Source organism: Enoplosus armatus, chromosome 15 (assembly GCF_043641665.1).
Source record: "Enoplosus armatus isolate fEnoArm2 chromosome 15, fEnoArm2.hap1, whole genome shotgun sequence".
NCBI classification, from domain to species: domain Eukaryota; kingdom Metazoa; phylum Chordata; class Actinopteri; order Centrarchiformes; family Enoplosidae; genus Enoplosus; species Enoplosus armatus.
Window position 1 is genome coordinate 127,854 of NC_092194.1, and position 23,065 is coordinate 150,918.

A 23,065-nucleotide genomic window follows, 5' to 3' on the forward strand; every position below is an offset into this window, starting at 1 on the left:
GGCTCTCTGCTGTGAAAATACAGAAGGTATAAGATCTGGACAGAAAGTAAAGTAATTCCTTAAACCATCCCCCAGCACTTCTCTATAGTTAACGTTTCCAAGACAAAAGACAAGTGTGAATGCATCGCCCTTTCTCTCTCTTTCTCTGATGCTGCTGATGCACACATGCAATTTCCCCATGAATTAACAATGTTTAATATTCTGTGACTTTTGCATTTGAAAATAGCTTTTATGTGCCACAGGTATGCTGTTGTCTCAATAATGATTGCAGTCAGTTCTACTTTGCTGTTTTTTTGTTCCTGCAGATTGGAGCGATTGGAATTAATTAGTTAATGAAAACAGTATTTCTGTTAAAAAGAGATTGCAGTGTCGTGAAAATTGAGGTGTTAAAATGTTCATGTACTTGTAAGTGGAAAATTTATTGAAATATAATCCAAGAATGATTGTTGTGAAACACAAGTATAACCATGTAAGGGTGAAGATTGAAAAGTACTAGACTGTCCCTGTGTGTATGTGTGTAGCATGACACTGTCAGACAACCTCATGACAGGATGTAAAGGCTGGATGGGGGGAGTTATCATATGTATCATACATGTGGACATGTGTTGGATAAAAACAAGTACTGTGTTTAATGTATCACAAAGTATAGAACATACATAGTAGTGTCCGGCAGTCTCTCCCATATAAGGTGACTAAAAAAGAGATTGAAACAGATAATATGTTTGGGTATTTCATTGCCACCATCTCACCTAGACAGCAGTATCACAAGACATAGTGTGACACATTGTACTGATGGAATTAGTGCCATGTCATATCATACCAATTATAGTACAGAGAATTCAGTACTTTTTAATAAAATTCACAGGTCAAAAGGGTTGAACTGGCCCTGTATGAATCTATTACCTGTGGCAAACACAGCTTTCTTGGAGAGGGTTTGGTAGTCTATGATGGAGAACTGGGGCAGTTCGATGTTCTCCACCCCAGTGACTGAGCCTCCATTGCTTCCTCCCTGCCAGTAGAACTCTATGTCATCAGTGGTGTATCCATCTAAGAGAGGCAGGGAAACACAACAATGTAAACCTCAACTAAAACACAAAGACAAGCACATTTGAATCAAGGCACAATACAGTATATATGAGCAGAATGCCATCACAAGTTGATGGCTGAGGGCACTTTCACACCTGCCATGTTTTGTTTAGAACTCAGGAGTATTTTCTCACTTGGTACAGTTCACCCAGACAGGTGAGAATGCTGTTATTGCACTCTAGTCCATGGGTCTCAATCTCACGGCCCGCGGGCCAATTGCGGCCCGCAGGACAATATTTTGTGGCCCCCACCTTGATATAAAAGTTTAATGTTAGTGCGGCCCGCGATTTTTGTTCGTCCAATGTGCGCAGAGAATGTGCGCACCTCACGGTAGACTGTGTTGTTATTTTTGCTGCACAGCTTTCTGTAAAATTCAAAGATGCATTATTAAACCTTAATAAAGCATCATTCTTTTAATTTGAGCATCATCTCCCCGTTAATAATCACTTAGTTTAATTATTGTGAAGCACTTTGTAAAGTCCGTTTCAACGCGAGCTCTGTCAATACATCACTTATCGTTCTTCTGATGTTTAATAATGATGACGGACGCTTTACAGTGGTGACGGTTTGCAGAAACACGTGATGAATTTTGGGTAAAGTCGCCCCAAATATCCACAGCAGCTGTGCGTACTGATCAGCTGTTGGAGAACCTGTGCGTAATTCTCACTGAGGTCTAATGAGTAGAGCAGACGTACAAACGGACGTTAAAAGACCTTTACATCCATGTTTGGCGCACTGTGTGACAGCAAATGAGGCTCGTACATGTGATTCCACAGTGTGTGACATTAATAAAACAGAACCAGGCGTACCTGCTGCTGTGCCACACGACATATTTGATTCAGACAACGCCGCTATGCTCCTGCTGCATCCATGGAGTTATTATAGAAAATAAAAGCCAGTAAATAACGCTTCCATGGGATAATGGCGTCCCACTGTCCCGGCTTCATGCTTTCACTTGTTTCTATGACGACGTTTACAACAACAGCAACAGCAAGGCGGATAATGAACAGCCCGGTAGAATTCGCCTTTTTTTTGCGCTCACTAACCCGGTGCTTTCTACCATCTACAAATGTCATGATGTTCATATCATCATGAAAGACGTGAATATCAAGCGCAAAAAGAAAGGCGACTGCTACCGGGCTGTTCTGTTCGGCTCAGCTATGTGAGAGGAAGCGCTGCCAGGTTTCTGGCAGCAAGGAGCAGGCAAGAGACGCCACGTTAAGAAGGAACGTTCATGTTCAGAAGAACCCATTGAAGTTAAATAACTGTTAGTAATGTAGTTTGAGAAGTTTGGATTTTTTTTAGCAAAGCTTTTTTTGTGGAATACCTGATGCGGGCCCAGCCTCACCCAGACTCTACCTCCAGCGGCCCCCAGGTAATTTGAGTTTGAGACCCCTGCTCTAGTCAATAGAATGTTAGAAGAATATAGTTTTTAAAATATTCATAAACTCAGCAACCTGAAGGAGCAAGCAATCTGAGTGAGACCGACTGTATCTCCCTCATACAAATGCGGGTAAAATCCTAATTCTAGTCCAAGTCACTCAGACACTCAGAAGAAGCTATTTTATAGATGAACAAAATAACCTTAACTTGAGGTCCACCTTTTAGCTTTGTATGCTTTGTACTGCATCTAACTGCAACTAAGCATTATGTGACCTGAGTATGGAACATCAGTCACATGATAAGAGGGTGATGTATATGGTTGGAGGTGGTAACCTCTGTCAAGCCAAGTCAAGTAACTTTTCATTTATATAGCCCAATATTACAAATCACAATTTGCCTCAGGGGGCTTTACAATCTGTACAGCATACAACACCCTCTGTTCTCGATTTTAATGAGGAAAAACTTGCCCCCAAAAAAACTTTTAACAGGGAAAAAATGGAAGAAACCTCAGGAAGAGCAACAGAGGAGGGATCCCTCTCCCAGGTCAGACAGACATGCAATAGATGTGTGTGTACACAAAAGAAAATCATAGTATATACAATTATGATGACAAAATATAGATAGTATAATATAAGTGAGGAGGATAGATCCAGGAGAACTGTATCCGTTCAAGGATGGTTCCTGGTGCCACATGACAATGTCCTCCTTGATCTTTCTCCGGCCATTCACTGACTCCTGATCAATGTCTTGTTACCTCTTAAAGTGGATGCTGTGTTGTCTGTTTCTCATGTTCATTCAGTCTCTTGTCCAGAGTTCTGGATGTTACACTGATGTAGTGTCCTGCAGAGATCTTCTGTTTTTTTTAAAGATTATTTTTTGGGGCATTTTTGCCATTAATGTATAGAGACAGGAAAGGGGGGGGGGGGGGGGGGTATAGAGAGGGGATGACATGCAGCAAGGACTCAGCCTTTGTACATGGGACGCCCGTTCTACCAGGTGAGCTACAGGGTGCCCCACCAGCAGAGATCTTAAAGGGACTAAAATCAATATTTTTATAACAATTGTCAAATGACATTGTAAAAGCAATGAGACAGGCCGCTCCTTGTTATAATCAGTTTCAGCTCATTGTTTAGCTGTCCGGCTCACACCTTTACTCTGGTTTACTGTCATCGCTCGGCAGCAGCAGGCAGCTGTTTTCAGTGAAAAACCTCTGTACACAGCCTGTTTAGCAGACTGACATAGATAGCGACTAGCTGGTGAACATAGTGGAGCATTTAGCAGCTAAAGAGACGGACATTTCCCTCAGGAGTTGGTAGTGATAAAAAAAAAGCTAGAACTGAGTATTGGACTTCAATTTGCCAGGTGATAAGAAACGTCTCAAAATGCATGCTAATGTTGCTATTTGCTAACTGCAAGGTTGTGTAAATAAGAAACTGTTTGTCAACAAATTCGCCATACCAACTTAAAAGGTGATGTCAGTTGTTCTCACAACTTGTTTCCACTATAATTTTCCACTGAAGAAATGCAACTGCACATCAATTATTGTTAGTATTGTTATTGTTATTAGTGTTTAACTACTAACAAAGCGCTCTGTGTTAATGTGGAGTAAGCCACAGTAATTACAAAAGCAATGTTTTGTCCAAAATCTCTGTACAAGCACTTTTTGTTGAATTTTGTTGAAATACATTACAGTCTTGTTAAAGGCAGAATTAATAGGATTTGTTAGTTCGGCTTGTAAACACAATATTCAAAGTACCGAAGCACACCTATCACACACATGCATGCACACGCACGATTAAGTCTTGTAAAGCCAGACCTATCCCCACACTTCGGAGAAAGGTCTAGCACAAACCATTTCTTTAAACCACAATCACAATCAGCGTTTCCCTAGAAAAATGATAATACGCAGATAGCGCAAGGGGAAGGGAAGGGGTCGGCCAATATCAGATTTATCCCAACAGCCTACATCCGGTCAGACTATGTAACCACTGTTCCTTCGGTGGCAGGTTTATAGCATGTATAGGTACATACATTAGTCAACTATAACTCACCACACGATCAAATGTTAGACTGTCTTTATGAAAAGTTTCATCATGTTGAGAATTTTACGCAGCAGTCAGCTAAACATCTAACTAAGCAGTTTTAGCCGATACCAAGGATATAGTAGTAAATGGTTCCCATTCAGGGTTCCCAAAGCGCTTTACAGATCAGGTCACATTCACCCATTCAGAATCAGAATCAGAAATACTTTATTGATCCCTGGGGGGAAATTGTACAGTACCGGTTCTCCCATTCAAGAGTAGAAAGTAGCATAAATTTTGAGCTAAAGGTATGTATAAAATATAAAAATATACACATTTACAGTATTTAAGTGAAAAATAAAAGTAAAAAGATATATACAATAACAATGTATATGTACAGTGGGGCAAAAAAGTATTTAGTCAGCCACCAATTGTGCAAGTTCTCCCACTTAAAAGATGAGAGAGGTCTCCAATTTCCATCATAGGTATACCTCAACTATGAGAGACAGAATGAGAAAGAAAAATCCAGAAAATCACATTGTCTGATTTTTAAAGAATTTATTTGCAAATTATGGTGGAAAATAAGTATTTGGTCAATAACAAAAGTTCATCTCAATACTTTGTTATATACCCTTTGTTGGCAATGACAGAGGTCAAACGTTTTCTGTAAGTCTTCACAAGGTTTTCACACACTGTTGCTGGTATTTTGGCCCATTCCTCCATGCAGATCCCCTCTAGAGCAGTGATGTTTTGGGGCTGTCGCTGGGCAACACGGACTTTCAACTCCCTCCAAAGATTTTCTATGGGGTTGAGATCTGGAGACTGGCTAGGCCACTCCAGGACCTTGAAATGCTTCTTACGAAGCCACTCCTTCGTTGCCCGGGCGGTGTGTTTGGGATCATTGTCATGCTGAAAGACCCAGCCACGTTTCATCTTCAATGCCCTTGCTGATGGAAGGAGGTTTTCACTCAAAATCTCACGATACATGGCCCCATTGATTCTTTACTTTACACGGATCAGTCGTCCTGGTCCCTTTGCAGAAAAACAGCCCCAAAGCATGACGTTTCCACCCCCATGCTTCACAGTAGGTATGGTGTTCTTTGGATGCATCTCAGCATTCTTTCTCCTCCAAACACGACAAGTTGAGTTTTTACCAAAAAGTTCTATTTTGGTTTCATTTGACCATATGACATTCTCCCAATCCTCTTCTGGATCATCCAAATGCTGTCTAGCAAACTTCAGACGGGCCTGGACATGTACTGGCTTAAGCAGGGGGACACGTCTGGCACTGCAGGATTTGAGTCCCTGGCGGCGTAGTGTGTTACTGATGGTAGCCTTTGTTACTTTGGTCCCAGCTCTCTGCAGGTCATTCACTAGGTCCCCCCGTGTGGTTCTGGGATTTTTGCTCACCGTTCTCGTCATCATTTTGACCCCACGGGGTGAGATCTTGCGTGGAGCCCCAGATCGAGGGAGATTATCAGTGGTCTTGTATGTCTTCCATTTTCTAATAATTGCTCCCACAGTTGATTTCTTCACACCAAGCTGCTTACCTATTGCAGATTCAGTCTTCCCAGCCTGGTGCAGGTCTACAATTTTGTTTCTGGTGTCCTTTGACAGCTCTTTGGTCTTGGCCATAGTCGAGTTTGGAGTCTGACTGTTTGAGGTTGTGGACAGGTGTCTTTTATACTGATAAAGAGTTCAAACAGGTGCCATTAATACAGGTAACAAGTGGAGGACAGACGAGCCTCTTAAAGAAGAAGTTACAGGTCTGTGAGAGCCAGAAATCTTGCTTGTTTGTAGGTGACCAAATACTTATTTTACCGAGGAATTTACCAATTAATTCATTAAAAATCCTACAATGTGATTTCCTGGATTCTTTCCCCCCATTCTGTCTCTCATAGTTGAAGTGTACCTATGATGAAAATTACAGGCCTCTCTCATCTTTTTAAGTGGGAGAACTTGCACAATTGGTGGCTGACTAAATACTTTTTTGCCCCACTGTATGTGTATATATATGTATATGTATGTATTGCACTGTTGTGTATGACTATGTATGCATTGCACTGAAACATTTAAAGAATAAATAATGAGGTAGTATATGGCAGGTGAAGTAGGTCCAGATTTCCAGTCTGTTCAACTCCTGTTCAACTCCTCCCTCTGAGTGTCAGTGACAGAGGGAGAGCAGTTTGATGGAATGATTTACTGTGGTGCTCTGTTGTACATGTCTGACACCGCCGTCAGAGAGTCCAGCTCCACCCCCACAACGTCACTGGCCTTGCGGATCAGTTTGTTGAGTCTGTTGGAGTCCACCACCCTCAGCCTGCTGCCCCAGCATGCAACAGCATAGAGGATAGCACTGGCCACCACAGACTCATAAAACATCCTCAGCATAGTCCGGCAGATGTTGAAGGACCTCAGCCGCCTCAGAAAATAGAGAGGGGGGCAGTGTGGACATCCTCTATGATGTCCACACTGATCCCCTGGATGGAAACAGGGGTCATCTGCACCTTGGTCCTCCTCAGATTCACAGTCAGCTTCTTTGTCTTTGTCACGTTGAGCTGCAGATGGTTCCGCTCGCACCATGTGACAGAGTTGTCCACAGCAGCGCTGTACTCCTCCTCATCACCCTTACTGATACATCCAACTATTGCTGAGTCATCAGAAAACTTCTGAAGATGGCAGGTCTGTGCAGTAGCTGAAGTCTGTGGTGTAGACGGTGAAGAGGAAGGGAGAGAGGACAGTCCCCTGTGGGGCCCTGGTGTTGCTGACCACTCTGTCTGACACACAGTGTTGTAAGCGCACATACTGTGGTCTGCCAGTCAGGTAGTTGACAATCCAGGACACACCTGCATCTCTGTCAGCTTCTCACCCAGTAGAGCCGGACGTATGGTGTTGAACGCATTGGAGAAGTCAAAAAACATGACTCTCACAGTACTTGCCGGCTTATCCAGGTGGGCGTAGACGCGGTTGAGCAGGTAGATGATGGCATCCTCAACTCCAAGTTGGGGCTGACAGGCAAACTGAAGAGGGTCCAAGTGTGGCTTTACCATGGGCCGGAGCTGCTCCAGGACGAATCTCTCCAGGGTCTTCATGATGTGGGAGGTCAGTGCCATGGGTCTGTAGTCCTTGGAGCCACTGGGACACTGGGATTCTGATTCTGATTCTGATTCTGACACGGCGTCTTCCACAGCACGGGGACCCTCTGAAGACTCAGGCTCATGTTGAAGACATGGTGAAGTACTCCACATAGCTGGGGGGCACAGGCTTTAAGCACCCTGGGGCTGACACCATCAGGGCCTGCAGCCTTGTTTGAGTGGAGTGAAGCACATTGTAGAGGTGACTAGTGGGGGAGGGGTGGTGTCGTCAGGTTGAAGAGTGCCGTCAGCCTGGGGACTGGGGAACGAGGTATGGGGAAAGCTCTCACAGGGGGGTGGGGGGCTGTGAGGAGCAGTTAGCAATTAGGTATTTTCTGTCCTTGGCTGATGCAGAGATCCTAATTCATTGCCTTTGTTTCATCTAGATTGGATTACTGTAACAGTTTGTTGTCTGACCTAGCCCGTACACTCACTCAAAAAAAATGTCCTGTCGTTCCCCTTTTCTCTGGAATAATCTTCCTGCTGACATCAGACAGTCTGATTCAGTTGAGGCCTTTAAATCTAAGCTTAAAAGCCATATTTTTGCTTAAACTTTCAATTAGTATTCATATTTATACATATTTCAGGCCTCATACACTAATACCTCTTACCACTTCGCTTCCAGCGGCCTCAGTCTCAATGAATCTATTAACATTAGTACTTATAGTCCATGCTTACCCTGCTGACGAGAATTCAACTAACAGATTGCAAACTTTTTAATATCGACTGCATTTCTCTAAGCCTCTGCTGTTTGTGTGCCCTAAAATCTTCCAAGCTGTGCATGCCCCAACCTCACCTCCTTCCCCTGCCTTACACTTAGGCTTCTCTTTGCTGGACCATCAGCTGTCCTGGGACGTCTCTCTCCTGGCTGTTGGTGGCTCATCCAGTCGTTGATCTGGATCTTTGTCACCCAGGATATTCAGCCTCTCCCACTTATCTCGTAGTTTGCATGTTATCATGGCTTTCTTCTGTTTGTGTGGCCTGTCCTTTCCAGGTCTCTATGGTGAAGAGGTGGTGTGGCTCAGATCCTACTTAGTAGACGACACCTGAAGCTGCTCAATTGTCCTTCTGGATCCATCCTCTTCACTTATGTTTTATAATTTAAATTTTGTCATCAAAATTGTATATACTATGATTATCTGTTGTGAATCTATTCTGTACACACAACATCTATTTCCTGTCTGTTTGTCCTGGGAGAGGGATCCTTTCTGTTGCTTTTTTTCCCTGTTAAAAGGGTTTGGGGGAGTTTTTCCTTATTCGAACCGAGGGTCCAAGGACAGAGACCTTAAGAATATTTGGTATCTGAGGCAAAACTTTGCCTTGTGTCTATGTCTATTCATGCACACACAAACACATCCACAAACTCACTGTCACTTACAGCTCTCAATCTCCAAGGTACAGTTCTGCTCATCCAGTGGGTATCTGCGCAGGTCCATCATGCAGGCAGCTGTCGTGGTGATCCTAAAGAAAAAAGGTATATCTTAAGAAAAATGAGCTCTAACGCACTGTGCCCTTACATTACTGTACTTTCAAAATGTATATGCACTAGTGGGCAATTCAGTGCATAGCATAACACATCCAGCCTTCAAGTTTCAAAAGACGAAAACATTTAATTTTCCTTTCCTGTATAAAAGAATGAAAAATACAGTGCCCCTCACACACACGTTGAATCCCACAGCACACTTCCTACCTACTCAGCCTTAAATCACACATCTTTTTACATCTCAACTGGTACTGAACTGTCTTTTTCTTTCCCATAATTGCCTTTGCTCTGCTGAAGTCACAACTGCAACCCCCTCCCTTTGGAAAGCCTTCAATCTCAATTTAAAACCATGAGCAGACCCAAATTAACACTTAAATCCAGGTAATCAGGTCATCAAGTCATATATCTGAAGGAAGAAAACTTCCATTTGGCAGTTTAGGAGATGATTAGTGATTGTGTCATTTTGTTTTTAATTTCTGAGTGAGAGAGGCAGTAGTAGCGTGTCAGTCCCCTCATTTGGTCTCCTGAAACAGAAGCAGACCCTGGCTACAGCCTTATACAGGTGATGAAGACTACCTATAGTAACACATTGTCACTGATAATGTATTATACATATAGCATAAAAATCACTCAAAATTACAGTTAGTGTCACTATTGTCTGTGTAAAAGTATCTTTTATTTATTTATTAAGCATAAACCATGATTTCATTCAATAAGGTCACTTCTTTATTGCATTGATTATGCTACCTTACAGTGTATGACACATAAATGAATCAGAAATTAATTGATTGATTATTTTTGTTGTTGTCATTTTTGCATAGAGCAATTCAAAGTGCACAAAATGAAACTAAAGTAATTCCAATAATGCAATACAAACCTATACATAATCACGATACACTTGTATAGGACAGCTACAGATATAGAAATATAAAACAGTTCTAGTCAACCATATCTTATGTATTTGGTCAAGTTCTCATACACATCACACCTTCAGTCCTCTCTTGCAATACACCTGGGAAATGATATTTTGTATCCCTGATCCATCCCTGGCAATCTTCTGCAGATATGTCCAGACATCCAGCATTTATTGTGTCCAAGAGGGACATCTGATCATGTGACTGGTGGTCATAAACTTTCCACCTCCATAAAGACAATATTTCCTCTATGGGGTTGAGGAGTGGAGAGTAAGGTGGAAGGGAAAGTGACACCATCCTGGGATGGGCTGTGCAGAAAGTGTGGTCAGACATTTAAAATAGAAAGAGAGAATGTCAGCTCTGTAACCTGTCAGATAGGACTAATAATGGCAATCATTAAGTATTCACTGGACCAACTATGTTTACATATTTGAATCAACCAAAAATTCACTCACTCTCAAAGCACACACATCCCTAAATTCTTTACAGGTGCTGGGTAGACCAAAAACACACTGCTTTCTCCTTCCCAAAATATTTTGTGAGTGGCATCCACCACAGCTGACTGTGGAGATTTTTTAAAGCAAGAAATTAACCCATACATATACAGTGCATCCGGAAAGTATTCACGGCGCTTCACTTTTTCCACATTTTGTTATGTTACACCCTTATTCCAAAATGGATTAAATTAATTTTTTTCCTCAAAATTCTACACACAACACCCCATAATGACAATGTGAAAAAACTTTTTTTGAAATTTTTGCTAATTTATTAAAAATAAAAAACTAAGAAATCACATGTACATAAGTATTCACAGCCTTTGCCATGAAGCTCAAAATTGAGCTCAGGTGCATCCTGTTTCCACTGATCATCCTTGAGATGTTTCTGCAGCTTAATTGGAGTCCACCTGTGGTAAATTCAGTTGATTGGACATGATTTGGAAAGGCACACACCTGTCTATATAAGGTCCCACAGTTGACAGTGCATGTCAGAGCACAAACCAAGCATGAAGTCAAAGGAATTGTCTGTAGATCTCCGAGACAGGATTGTCTCGAGGCACAAATCTGGGGAAGGTTACAGAAAAATTTCTGCTGCTTTGAAGGTCCCAATGAGCACAGTGGCCTCCATCATCCGTAAGTGGAAGAAGTTCGGAACCACCAGGACTCTTCCTAGAGCTGGCCGGCCATCTAAACTGAGTAATCGGGGGAGAAGGGCCTTAGTCAGGGAGGTGACCAAGAACCCGATGGTCACTCTGTCAGAGCTCCAGAGTTCCTCTGTGGAGAGAGGAGAGCCTTCCAGAAGGACAACCATCTCTGCAGCAATCCACCAATCAGGCCTGTATGGTAGAGTGGCCAGACGGAAGCCACTCCTTAGTAAAAGGCACATAGCAGCCCGCCTGGAGTTTGCCAAAAGGCACCTGAAGGACTCTCAGACCATGAGAAACAAAATTCTCTGGTCTGATGAGACAAAGATTGAACTCTTTGGTGTGAATGCCAGGCGTCACGTTTGGAGGAAACCAGGCACCGCTCATCACCAGGCCAATACCATCCCTACAGTGAAGCATGGTGGTGGCAGCATCATGCTGTGGGGATGTTTTTCAGCGGCAGGAACTGGGAGACTAGTCAGGATAGAGGGAAAGATGAATGCAGCAAAGTACAGAGACATCCTGGATGAAAACCTGCTCCAGAGCGCTCTTGACCTCAGACTGGGGCGACGGTTTATCTTTCAGCAGGACAACGACCCTAAGCACACAGCCAAGATATCAAAGGAGTGGCTTCAGGACAACTCTGTGAATGTCCTTGAGTGGCCCAGCCAGAGCCCAGACTTGAATCCGATTGAACATCTCTGGAGAGATCTGAAAATGGCTGTGCACCGACGCTTCCCATCCAACCTGATGGAGCTTGAGAGGTGCTGCAAAGAGGAATGGGTGAAACTGCCCAAAGATAGGTGTGCCAAGCTTGTGGCATCATATTCAAAAAGACTTGAGGCTGTAATTGCTGCCAAAGGTGCATCAACAAAGTATTGAGCAAAGGCTGTGAATACTTATGTACATGTGATTTCTCAGGTTTTTTATTTTTAATAAATTTGCAAAAATCTCAAATAAACTTTTTTCACGTTGTCATTATGGGGTGTTGTGTGTAGAATTTTGAGGAAAAAAATGAATTTAATCCATTTTGGTATAAGGCTGCAACATAACAAAATGTGGAAAAAGTGAAGCGCTGTGAATACTTTCCGGATGCACTGTATGTAGTCAATTTATCAAATAATGGCTATATTGCTCTAACATTTTCAGAGATGTGAGGGCCAGTTAGTCTGTCAAGAATGGCCGGTCATCTTGGGAGTCAACCTAATGGCTGAAGAGATGACTGGCCTGTCAACTCCTCAAAGGACAACAATGTTATCTCTGCAGCCCTTTGGTAATTTACCAGTATCACTGATGTCTACCATTTTAATGATAAAACGTAACTGTTGATATGGTTAATGTGTTTATTGAGCTGTTAGCATTGTATAGCACTGACTCTGTGGACTTTGGCAAGATCTGTACATACTGTATCAGCATCCCACTCACCATAAAAAATAATAAACATATACACATGAAATCGAACAGTGGCAGTATATGTGTATGATATTACATTTAGTTTAATTGTATATATACACATTACAGTGAGGATGACTAGTGTATCTGTGACAACATCTCACAATAAACGCAATTGAAAACTAGTAAGTGAACCTTTGAGTAGAATTTTATTATTATTTTGTGCTGGCAGTGATGTCAGCAAGAATACTGTTGTCCCAATTGCAAATTGAGCAACTACTGCATCCTCTTGCTCTCTGGAGTATGAACTTGCGTACTTATTGGGACTGGGAAATGTGAGTACTCTGTATTGACAAAGACCAGATGAGTTTTGTTGGAGGCCGTATCTAGTAACATGCAGAAGAAATGCAGTTCAAGGTACTTCTGCACCGGCTGTGGATATGTTGAACCCATTGCTAGATATGAATACAGAGCAAGATTATAAAATACATTTTATGTTGAAGCCCCAGTCAGTTATCCGTACAACCAAATTCCTCCCTTACTAGTGGAGCTCCAGTTACACGGGCTCTCCACATGGTCCACATTCCAACTGAGGCTCTACTTTTAAGAGCTTAAAATGTTCCTTTTTGATAACGCTTATAGTTAGGGTTGGCTCAGGCGGGCCTTGGACATGCCCCTAGTTATGCTGCTGTAGGCCTAGACTGCTGGGGGACTTCCCATTATGCACCGAGCTTTCCTCCTCTCCCTCTCCATCTGTACACATTCATGTCCCACCAATGCATCTTACTAAATTTATATCTTCCTCTGAGTTTCTTTGTGTTTTCTCGTCTTGCAGGTACCTGTGGATCGTGGTCGCGGTACGCCTGGCTGCTGCCACCATGGGCCTGCTTGACTCTCACCGCTACAATTTTTATTATTAGTAATATTTCTATTATTATTATAGTTTTTATTGCTATTCCTGTTGCTGCTATGCATCGCTGTCTGTCTGCCTTTGTCGGTGTCTCTATGTGTCTCTGTCTCTCTTTCTCTCAACCTAACAGGTCAAGGCACATTTGTTCTGCCTCTTAAAAGGAAGAGGGCAGAGGAGGACGGGCTCCTGCTCTCCTTTTTAGGGCAGGATCTCTTATATCAATTTTATGTACTTTTTTCATGCTAATCTGTTATTGGCTGAAACGCGTAAAATGACACTCCAATGTCCTCCATAACCAATTAACAACGAGGATACAATATTGATAATGTGTTGGCCCAATCATTTACAAATGTCACCTTCAATTCTCTACTGTAACTGTAATGTATGTGAGTGAGTGTGATGAACTGGCTGTCTAGTGGAAAATTCATAATTTCATACAGTAGCATATCAGAAAAGAAATTACAAAGTGCAATTGCAAACTACTTTTAACTTCTGTCTTTCTATCAGATATGGATGGATGTTGAAAGACATTAGTTCATTCATTTAAAAAGAGCCAATAATGAGTACTGATTAGCAGCAGCTGATCTGTGTTGTTTTCAGAAAAGTGCAGGCACTTCTGTCACTATCTGTGTCTTTACTGAACAAAAAGAAGAGGGCCTTCAGAGCTGGCAACAGAGACGAGGTGAGAACGATCCAGGGGGAACTGAAGGTAAAGATCAGGGAGGCCAAGGAGAAGTACAGGAGGAAGCTGAAGTGGAAACTCCAGCAGAACAACACTAGAGAGGTCTGGAGTGGAATGAGGACCATCACGGGTTACAGGCCGACCAACAAGGACCAACAGAGGAGCTGAAGGCAGTGTGGACCGGGCCAACGAACTGAATCTGTTTTTCAACAGATTTGACTCTGTGGGCCCTGCTCACCCCCCCCCATGACTCTTCTGCTGTCTGCCTCACAGCCCCCCACCCCCCTGTGAAAGCTTTCCTCACACCTCGTTCCCCAGTCCCCAGGCTGACGGCACTCTTCAACCTGACGACACCACCCCTCCCCCACGGTCATCTCTACAGTGTGCTTCACTGCTGACCATGTTAGGAGACAGCTGATGAGATTCCACTCCAGCAAGGCTGCAGGCCCTGATGGTGTCAGCCCCAGGGTGCTTAAAGCCTGTGCCCCCCAGCTATGTGGAGTACTTCACCATGTCTTCAACATGAGCCTGAGTCTTCAGAGGGTCCCCGTGCTGTGGAAGACGTCCTGCCTCGTTCCTGTGCCGAAGACGCCGCGCATCAGTGGCTCCAGTGCTGTGGACAACTTTGTCGCATGGTGCGAGCAGAACCACGTGCAGCTCAACGTGACAAAGACAAAGGAACTGACTGTTGATCTGAGGAGGACCAAAGCGCCGATGACCCCTGTTTCCATCCAGGGGGTCAGTGTGGACATTGTAGAGGATTACAAGTACCTGGGAATTTACATTGACAATAAACTGGACTGGGTAAAGAACACTAATGCCCTCTATAAGAAGGGCCAGAGCCGTCTCTATTTTCTGAGGCGGCTGAGGTCCTTCAACATCTGCCGGACTATGCTGAGGATGTTTTATGAGTCTGTGGTGGCCAGTGCTATCCTCTATGCTGTTGCATGCTGGGGCAGCAGGCTGAGGGTGGCGGACTCCAACAGACTAAACAAACTGATTCGCAAAGCCAGTGACGTTGTGGGGGTGGAGCTGGACTCTCTGACGGTGCTGTCAGAGAGGAGGATGCTGTCTAAGCTGCGGGGCATCTTGGACAATGTTTCACATCCTCTCCATGACGTACTGGTCGGACACAAGAGCACCTTCAGTGGGAGACTCATTCCTCCCAAATGTACAACAGAGCGACACAGGAAATCATTCCTGCCTGCGGCCATCAAACTGTTTAACTCCTCCCTCTGAGTGTCAGACACTCAGGAAGAGACTGGAAATCTGGATCTACTTCACCTGTTCATATACTACCTCACTATTTATTCTTAAATGTTTAAGTGCAATACATATATAGTCATACACTTCAGTGCAATACATACATACATACATACATACATATATATGTATACACATACATATACATTGTTATTGTATATATTTTTTACTTCATTGTTCACTTAAATACTGTAAATGTGTAAACTTTTTATTTTCTATTTCTTATTTTTATATTTTGTACATACTTTTAGCTCTAAATTATGCTACTTTTTACTCTTGAATGGGAGCACCAGTACTGTACAATTTCCCCCCGGGGATCAATAAAGTATTTCTGATTTTGATTCTGAATCTGATTTATTACTGGTCTGATCTGCAATTGAAAGACAGTTTAATCTGTTTCTAGGCTATCTTCTACTTAGTAGTAAAGTGACATTTCATTATACTTGACTTGAGTTGAACAAAATGACTAAACTTTTTATTTATCTATCTTACATTTAGATTTTGTATTGCCACAAAATATGAATAAACTGTATTTTGATAGCTACTAACTAGCAACTATATAAGCACTTTAATTCACTCTGACCTGTGCTGTAATGAAAAATAACACTTTACAGAGGCCCTCACAGTTATCTATTTTTTTGCAAAAAAAACAAGCTGTTTAATTTAGTCTCCACATCCTTAAAGAATATGTGAAGTGTTTGCAAACCATATGTGCATAGATGCTAATTTATCGTGTCAAACTGTATTTTAATGTGATACCATCACGTGATCATATGACCACCATGACAAGTAGCTTTAAAAACTGTGCATCAGCAGCACAGACTAAACGTGCCTGCTGTGTCATCTTTTATCTTTTTGCTACTGGGGACAGTAATCCTCCAGCAGTCACAGTGAAACAGGTCTGATGCTGCTGGGGTGTGGAAGACTAACCATTAACAAACAGACCATATGTTTTATATGTCCTCTTTGCCAAACTAAGGTTTTTAGCCACTAACAATCAAAATGTGTATGTGCCAGTCAGTCGCGAGGTCATTCTGGTAAATCTAAATATAGCCCTTTTGTCGGCAGCGAGCACACTGGAAGAATAATTGTGGGAGCCTGCAGGGGATAATGATTCTGCAACATGCCACTGTGAAAGAAATCTTCCCAGCTCCTTATGAAACTGTGAACCCCAAGTGGTGGAGACATGAGACATGTCCTGCCAGTATCTGAAAAGAACAATTTAGGGCAGAGGAGATAGAGAAGAAGAGAATGTAGTGGTACACATCATTAACAAATACTTTTTCTCAAAAGATATATTGTCAGAATTATCACTGCATATTATTGTATTACCCGCGAGCAGATCACTCATATTTGATAATGTAATCAGGCTGACAGAATCCACGACCTGTAAATCATAAGGACAATGTCTGTCTGTTGCACAGGTTGAAATGTGCAACCTCAATGGCCTGTGTGCCCTCTATTGATTAGCTTTTCCTCCTGAAACAAAAATCTTTAAATTTAAAAACGGGGCCAATTTCATTACATTTTGTCAACAAAATCGAATGTGTTGTTTTTCTTGTTTAGTGTTTTTAACTAGTGAGTAAAATCAACAAAAATCTGAATCGGGGCTTTTGGCAATTTTAAGAGGGGGACTTCTTCACACGTTTAAAATTAGGCATGTTTATTTTTTCCTGTGAAGTGACCTCTTGTGGTTGTGTGAATAATAATTGTCCTCTCTCAGAGGCAAAGCCTGAAGTAGTAGCATTACACGAGTTATAGTGTTGCAAAACCTCCTGTAGAGGACACCTGTGTGTGAGAAAAACATGAACATGATAGTAGCATAATTACACTGTCCTTTATCGATGGATATATTGAATGTTCTCAGGCAGAGATGCAGATGGATATTGTACCATCAAGCTGACAATATCCCCATAAATCGTTAATAGTGTTCTGACAGCCTTTTTGCATTGTCATCATTATAACGTTTTCTCTCAATCTGAAAACAGCCTCCTCAGTGTAATGAAAACTTCAAGTGCAGTATTAAAAAGGGGAGAAAGAAAAAGAGGGGGGAGTCAAATAAGCGAGATGGAGAGAGGAAAAACTGAAGGAGATTTGGGCCCACAAGGCCTGTGTTCACTCAGCCATGACGGCAAGGCCAGCCAGTGTTGTTTTTGGACAAATCTAGCCACTGCTCTCTGTACTTCTCAACATGCTCTTTCCTTTTTTGGGCCTAAATAGAAAGCACTCTGAGTCTGTCCTGGTATACTGCTCTCTCTCTCCTTCACTCTGACATTGTCTTTCTCTTGGTGTGTGCCACCTGGGCTGAGTTCATCTGGTGAAAACCAGCTATCAACATCCTGCAGGTCATGCCTCTAGTGTTTGAGCCCCTATGTGTGAATGGGGAGTTTCAGAGCAGACTACATTGACAGGTAATGGCACTCAAAAATAGCACAGGTCACCCCTCATACACTGTAAACATTTAGAAGTTGTGAAAACTCAAAGAAATAAGGTAACCAGCTGTAAATTGTTATTGGGTTTACTCAACTTTAGGGCCAGATAGATTTTAGTTTGAGTTGTTAGATGTGATTTCCAGTGTTATTCGTTTTTACTACTTAAAGCAAAAATGCTTTATTTCAGCGTGGCGTACTTCCCATAAATGTGGCTATTGTGGCTCTATGGATCGTGTTATGTTTGCACTCACCACTTGTAGATATTTGGGGGAAATGAGGACTTGTGCAATACAACGTATATCATGGGAAAGCTATGCAAGCCTACAGCTTTCCAATTAAACATGTTTCTGTCACGACTCAGATGATACTTAACTTAAAAATAAGGAACATTATTAAATTAAACATATTTTTTGAGAGATGTAGTCTATAGTTAAATCTGAAACTTGCGTGGAAATAAAGTTACAGCAGGATAAACTATATGATCCATATGATGGAAGATATTTATATCTGCAACAAGCTGAGTTGCTGCTGCCAAAAAAATAGAAAACAAAAATCATAAGATAATACTTTATTAATCCCTCAGCGGGGTAATTTGCATTGTTACAGCAGCATACAGGATAGTGCAATAGCAGAGACATAAGTAAGAAAATCACGATATAATAAATAAAACAATAAAGACTGTTATAAAAAAAAAGCTACTAAAACTAAAAAACAACTATAATTTACAAATTGACAGAACGAAAGAAAGAAAGGTAAGGGAATTATACTGTATTGCACATAGAGAGATAACACCATTTGTCATACATTCAGAAATATGTGGATTGTCCATTCCGGTGTGCGTGGTCTACTGGGAGCAGTGCTGATTGTAAAGCCTGACAGCAGCCGTGAGGAAAGACGTGCGGTATCTCTCCTTCACACACTGCGGGTGAAGCAGCCTGTCACTGAAGGAGCTGCCCAGTGCTGCCAGAGTGTCCTGCATGGGGTGGGACATGTTCTCCCACAGGGATGATAGCTTAGCCATCATCCGCCTTTCTCCCACCACTTCCACTGAGTCTAGTCTCTGAATCTTTGTGGATCTGAGGAGGACCAAAGCGCCGATTACCCCTGTTTCCATCCAGGGGTCAGTGTGGACATTGTAGAGGATTACAGGTACCTGGGAGTCCACATTGACAATAAACTGGACTGGGCGAAGAACACTAATGCCCTCTATAAGAAGGGCCAGAGCCGTCTCTATTTTCTGAGGCAGCTGAGGTCCTTCAACATCTGCTGGACTATGCTGAAAATGTTTTATGAGTCTGTGGCGGCCAGTGCTATCCTCTATGCTGTTGCATGCTGGGGCAGCAGGCTGAGGGTGGCGGACTCCAACAGACTCAACAAACTGATCCGCAAGGCCAGTGACGTTGTGGGGGTGGAGCTGGACTCTCTGAAGGTGCTGTCAGAGAGGAGGATGCTGTCCAAGCTGCGGGTCATCTTGGACAATGTCTCACATCCTTTCCATGATGTACTGGTCAGGCACAAGAGCACCTTCAGTGGAAGACTCATTCCACCAAAAACAGAGTGCCACAGGAAATCATTCCTGCCTGTGGCCATCAAACTGTTCAACTCCTCCCTCTGAGTGTCAGACTTTTTTTTACCAGTGCAATACATATGTATATATATGTATACACATGCATTGCACTGCTCAAAAAAATTAAAGGAACACTTTGAAAACAACAACAAAATCAGATCTCAATGGGGAAAAAATCATGCTGGATATCTATACTGATATGGACTATGTAATGTGTTAGGAACGACAGGATGCCACATCATTTGATGGAAATGAAAATTATCAACCCACAGAGAGCTGAATTCAAAGACAACCTGAAAATCAAAGTGAAAAAATAATGCGGCAGGCCAGTCCATTTTGCTGAAATTCCATTGCAGCAACTCAAAATGGTACTCAGTACTGTGTATTGCCCCCACATACTTGTAAGCATGCCTGACAACATTGAGGCATGCTCCTAATGAGACGACGAATGGTGTCCTGGTGTATCTCCTCCCAGATCTGGCATCACTGAGCTCCTGGACAGTCTGAGGTGCAACCTGGCGGTGTCTACCCAGAGGTGTTCTATTGGATTCAGGTCAGGCGAGCGTGGGGGCCAGTCAGTGGTATCAATTCCTTCATCCTCCAGGAACTGCCTGCATACTCTCGCCACATGAGGCATGCATTGTCGTGCACCTGGAGGAACCCAGGACCCACTGCACCAGCGCAGGGTCTGACAATGGGTCCAAGGATTTCATCCTGATACCTAATGGCAATCAGGGTACCGTTATCTAGCCTGTAGAGGTCTGTGCGTCCCTCCATGACCATCACTGAGCCACCACCAAACCGGTCATGCTGAACGATGTTACAGGCAGCATTACGTTCTCCACGGCTTCTCCAGACCCTTTCACGTCTGTCACATGTGCTCAGGGTGAACCTGCTCTCATCTGTGAAAAGCACAGGGCGCCAGTGGCGGACCTGCCAATTCTGGTGTTCTATGGCAAATGCCAATCGAGCTCCACGGTGCCGGGTAGTGAGCACAGGGCCCACTAGAGGACGTCGGGCCCTCGGGCCACCCTCATGAAGTCTGTTTCTGATTGTTTGGTCAGAGACATTCACACCAGTGGCCTGCTGGAGGTCATTTCGTAGGGCTCTGGCAGTGCTCATCCCGTTCCTCCTTACACAAAGGAGCAGATACCGGTGCTGCTGATGGGTTAAGGACCTTCTACGGCCCTGTCCAGCTCTCCTAGAGTAACTGCCTGTCTCCTGGAATCTCCTCCATGCTCTTGAGACTGTGCTGGGAGACACAGCAAACCTTCTGGCAATGGCACGTATTGATGTGCCATCCTGGAGGAGTTGGACTGCCTGTGCAACCTCTGTAGGGTCCAGGTATTGCTACCAGTAGTGACACTGACCCTAGCCAAATGCAAAACTAGTGAAAAACAGCCAGAAAAGATGAGGAGGGGAAAAATGTCAGTGGCCCCCACCTGGAAAACCATTCCTGTTTTGGGGGTCGTCTCATTGTTGCCCCTCTAGTGCGCCTGTTGTTAATTTCATTAACACCAAAGCAGCTGAAACTGATGCTACTTTTCTACTCTTGAATGGGAGCACCTGTAACTTGTGTAATTCCCCCCAGGGATCAATAAAGTATTTCAGATTCTGATAGGGGGCATCCCAGAACAGAGCTGGCCTTCTTAATCAGTTTCTTCAGTTTCTTCCTGTCGGCAGCTGAGATGCTGCTGCCCCAGCAGCCCACTCCATAAAAGATGGCTGACTGCCAGTCAAAGGTCTTCAGGAGTGCCCCCTGCACTACAAAAGACCAGAGTCTCCTGAGCAGATAGAGTCTGCTCTGGCCCTTCTTGTACAGTGCAGTTGTGTTGTCAGTCCAGTCCAGTTTATTGTTCAGGTGAACACCCAGGTACTTGTAAAATTTCTCTATGTGCAGAGTCATCAGAGAATGTCTGCAGGTAGCAGTTGGCTGAGTTGTGTGTGAAGTCTGCAGTGTAGAGGGTGAAGAGCCAGGATCGTTCCTTGTGGGGCCCCCGTGCTGCAGACAACCATATCGGACCCACAGTCCCGTATCCTCACGTACTGTGGTTGGTTGGTGAGGTCGTCCACAGTCCATGCTGTGAGGTGCTGGTCCACCCCTTTGTGCTCCAACGTGTCCCTCAGAAGTGTGGGCTGTATGGTGTTAAAGGCACTGGAGAAATCAAAGAACATGATTCTCACAGTGCTCCCAGCCTTTTCCAGGTGAGTGAGTGATCTGTGGAGGAGGTAGATGACAATGTCATCCACCCCAATGCCAAGTTGATAGGTGAACTGTAGGGGTCCATAGATGGGCTCACCAGGGGGTGGAGGTGGAAAAGCACCAGCCTCTCCAGGGTCTTCATCAGGTGCAATGTCAGTGCCACTGGCCTGTAGCTGTTGAAGTCTTTGGGGTCCTTGGCACTGGTACCACGCAGGATGTGGAAAACATCCTGCTGTTTTCCACAGCTGTGGTACTCTCTCCAGCCTCCGGCTCAGGTTGAAAATGTGCTCAACTATCCCACACAGCTGGTCTGCACAGGACTTGAGGAGCCTTGAGCTGATGCCATCTGGGCCCGCAGCCTTCCTCTCCCTTGATCCTCCTGAGTTCATTCCTCACCTGGTTTGTTGTGAGGGACAGATTGGAGCAGGGGGGCTGTATGCTGAGGGTGGAAGGGGGGGGGGTGGCGTTGGGCAGGAAGTGCAGTGGATGGGAAGGGTGGCTGTGAGTTGACCATTGTGGGAAGGGAGCAGAAGTGGGGGTGGGGCAGTATGCAGGGGGTGCAGACGATGGGGGTTGCAGCAGAGTGGACTGGGCCAGGGGGTGGGCAGATGCCTGATCAAATCTATTGAAGAAGACGTTCAGATCATTCACAGACTTCCAGTCTCACACAGGCTGGGAGTTGGGTTCCCTATAGCCAGAGATGGTTTTAAGGTCCTTCCAGACTCCACTGATGTTGTTCTGCTGCAGCTCCTCCATCTTCCTCCTGTAGCTGTTTTACTGTCCCTGATCCTCCACCTCAGCTCCTTCTGCACGTTCTTCAGCTCCTCCTTGTTTCCTGACTTAAAGGCCCTCTTCTTTTCCTTGAGGAGAGCCTTTATGTCCGGGGTAATCCAGGGTTTGTTGTTGGAAAAACACTGTACAGTCCTGGTGGGTACGGTATTCTCCACACAGAAGTTTATATAGTCTGTTATGCAGTGTGTGAGACTGTCAATGTACTCCCTCATATGACAATCATACGACTTAACATATACAAGCTGATAACCACTTACTTTGTGGTGTTATATTCAACATGTTATTGATGATGCATCATTTTTTTCAGATGCCGTCCATCTTGTCTGTCCTTGGAATCGGCAGAGTCAGCAAATTTCTTTGTGCAGAGCGATAGTGGATTAGGTCTTGTGCTCTGCGTGCACAAGATGACGCAGAGGTGCTACTTTTATTTATTCATTATTCTATGTATTCATGCACTTTCCGTTAAGAGGCAGGTGGTCATCTGGTCCCAGGTTTGCTGGTATTCTGTTATCCAACCGCAGCCACGTATCCACATGACTCTGTTCGAAGCAACATAATGGTTGAGGCTACAGCAGGAGTGGGCCTTTCAAATTGGCTAGTAGCTAATATTTAAACACAAATGCTGGTCTGAGGTCAGTACATCAAAAAAACGTGCTAAGACT

At 43.7% G+C, this 23,065-nt stretch overlaps 1 protein-coding gene across 3 annotated transcripts in view; it reads right to left on the reverse strand.

The window, feature by feature from the left end:
• gabrb1 (gamma-aminobutyric acid type A receptor subunit beta1) overlaps positions 1-23,065 on the reverse strand; it is a 67,957-nt gene that overhangs the window by 7,154 nt on the left and 37,738 nt on the right. For all 3 annotated transcript variants that reach the window (XM_070920996.1, XM_070920999.1, XM_070920998.1), the window contains 2 exons: positions 9,003-9,085; positions 904-1,047 (listed from right to left, as the gene is read on the reverse strand). In XM_070920996.1, coding sequence (XP_070777097.1) covers positions 904-1,047; positions 9,003-9,085 — 227 coding nt within the window. The remainder of the gene's footprint in view (positions 1-903; positions 1,048-9,002; positions 9,086-23,065) is intronic.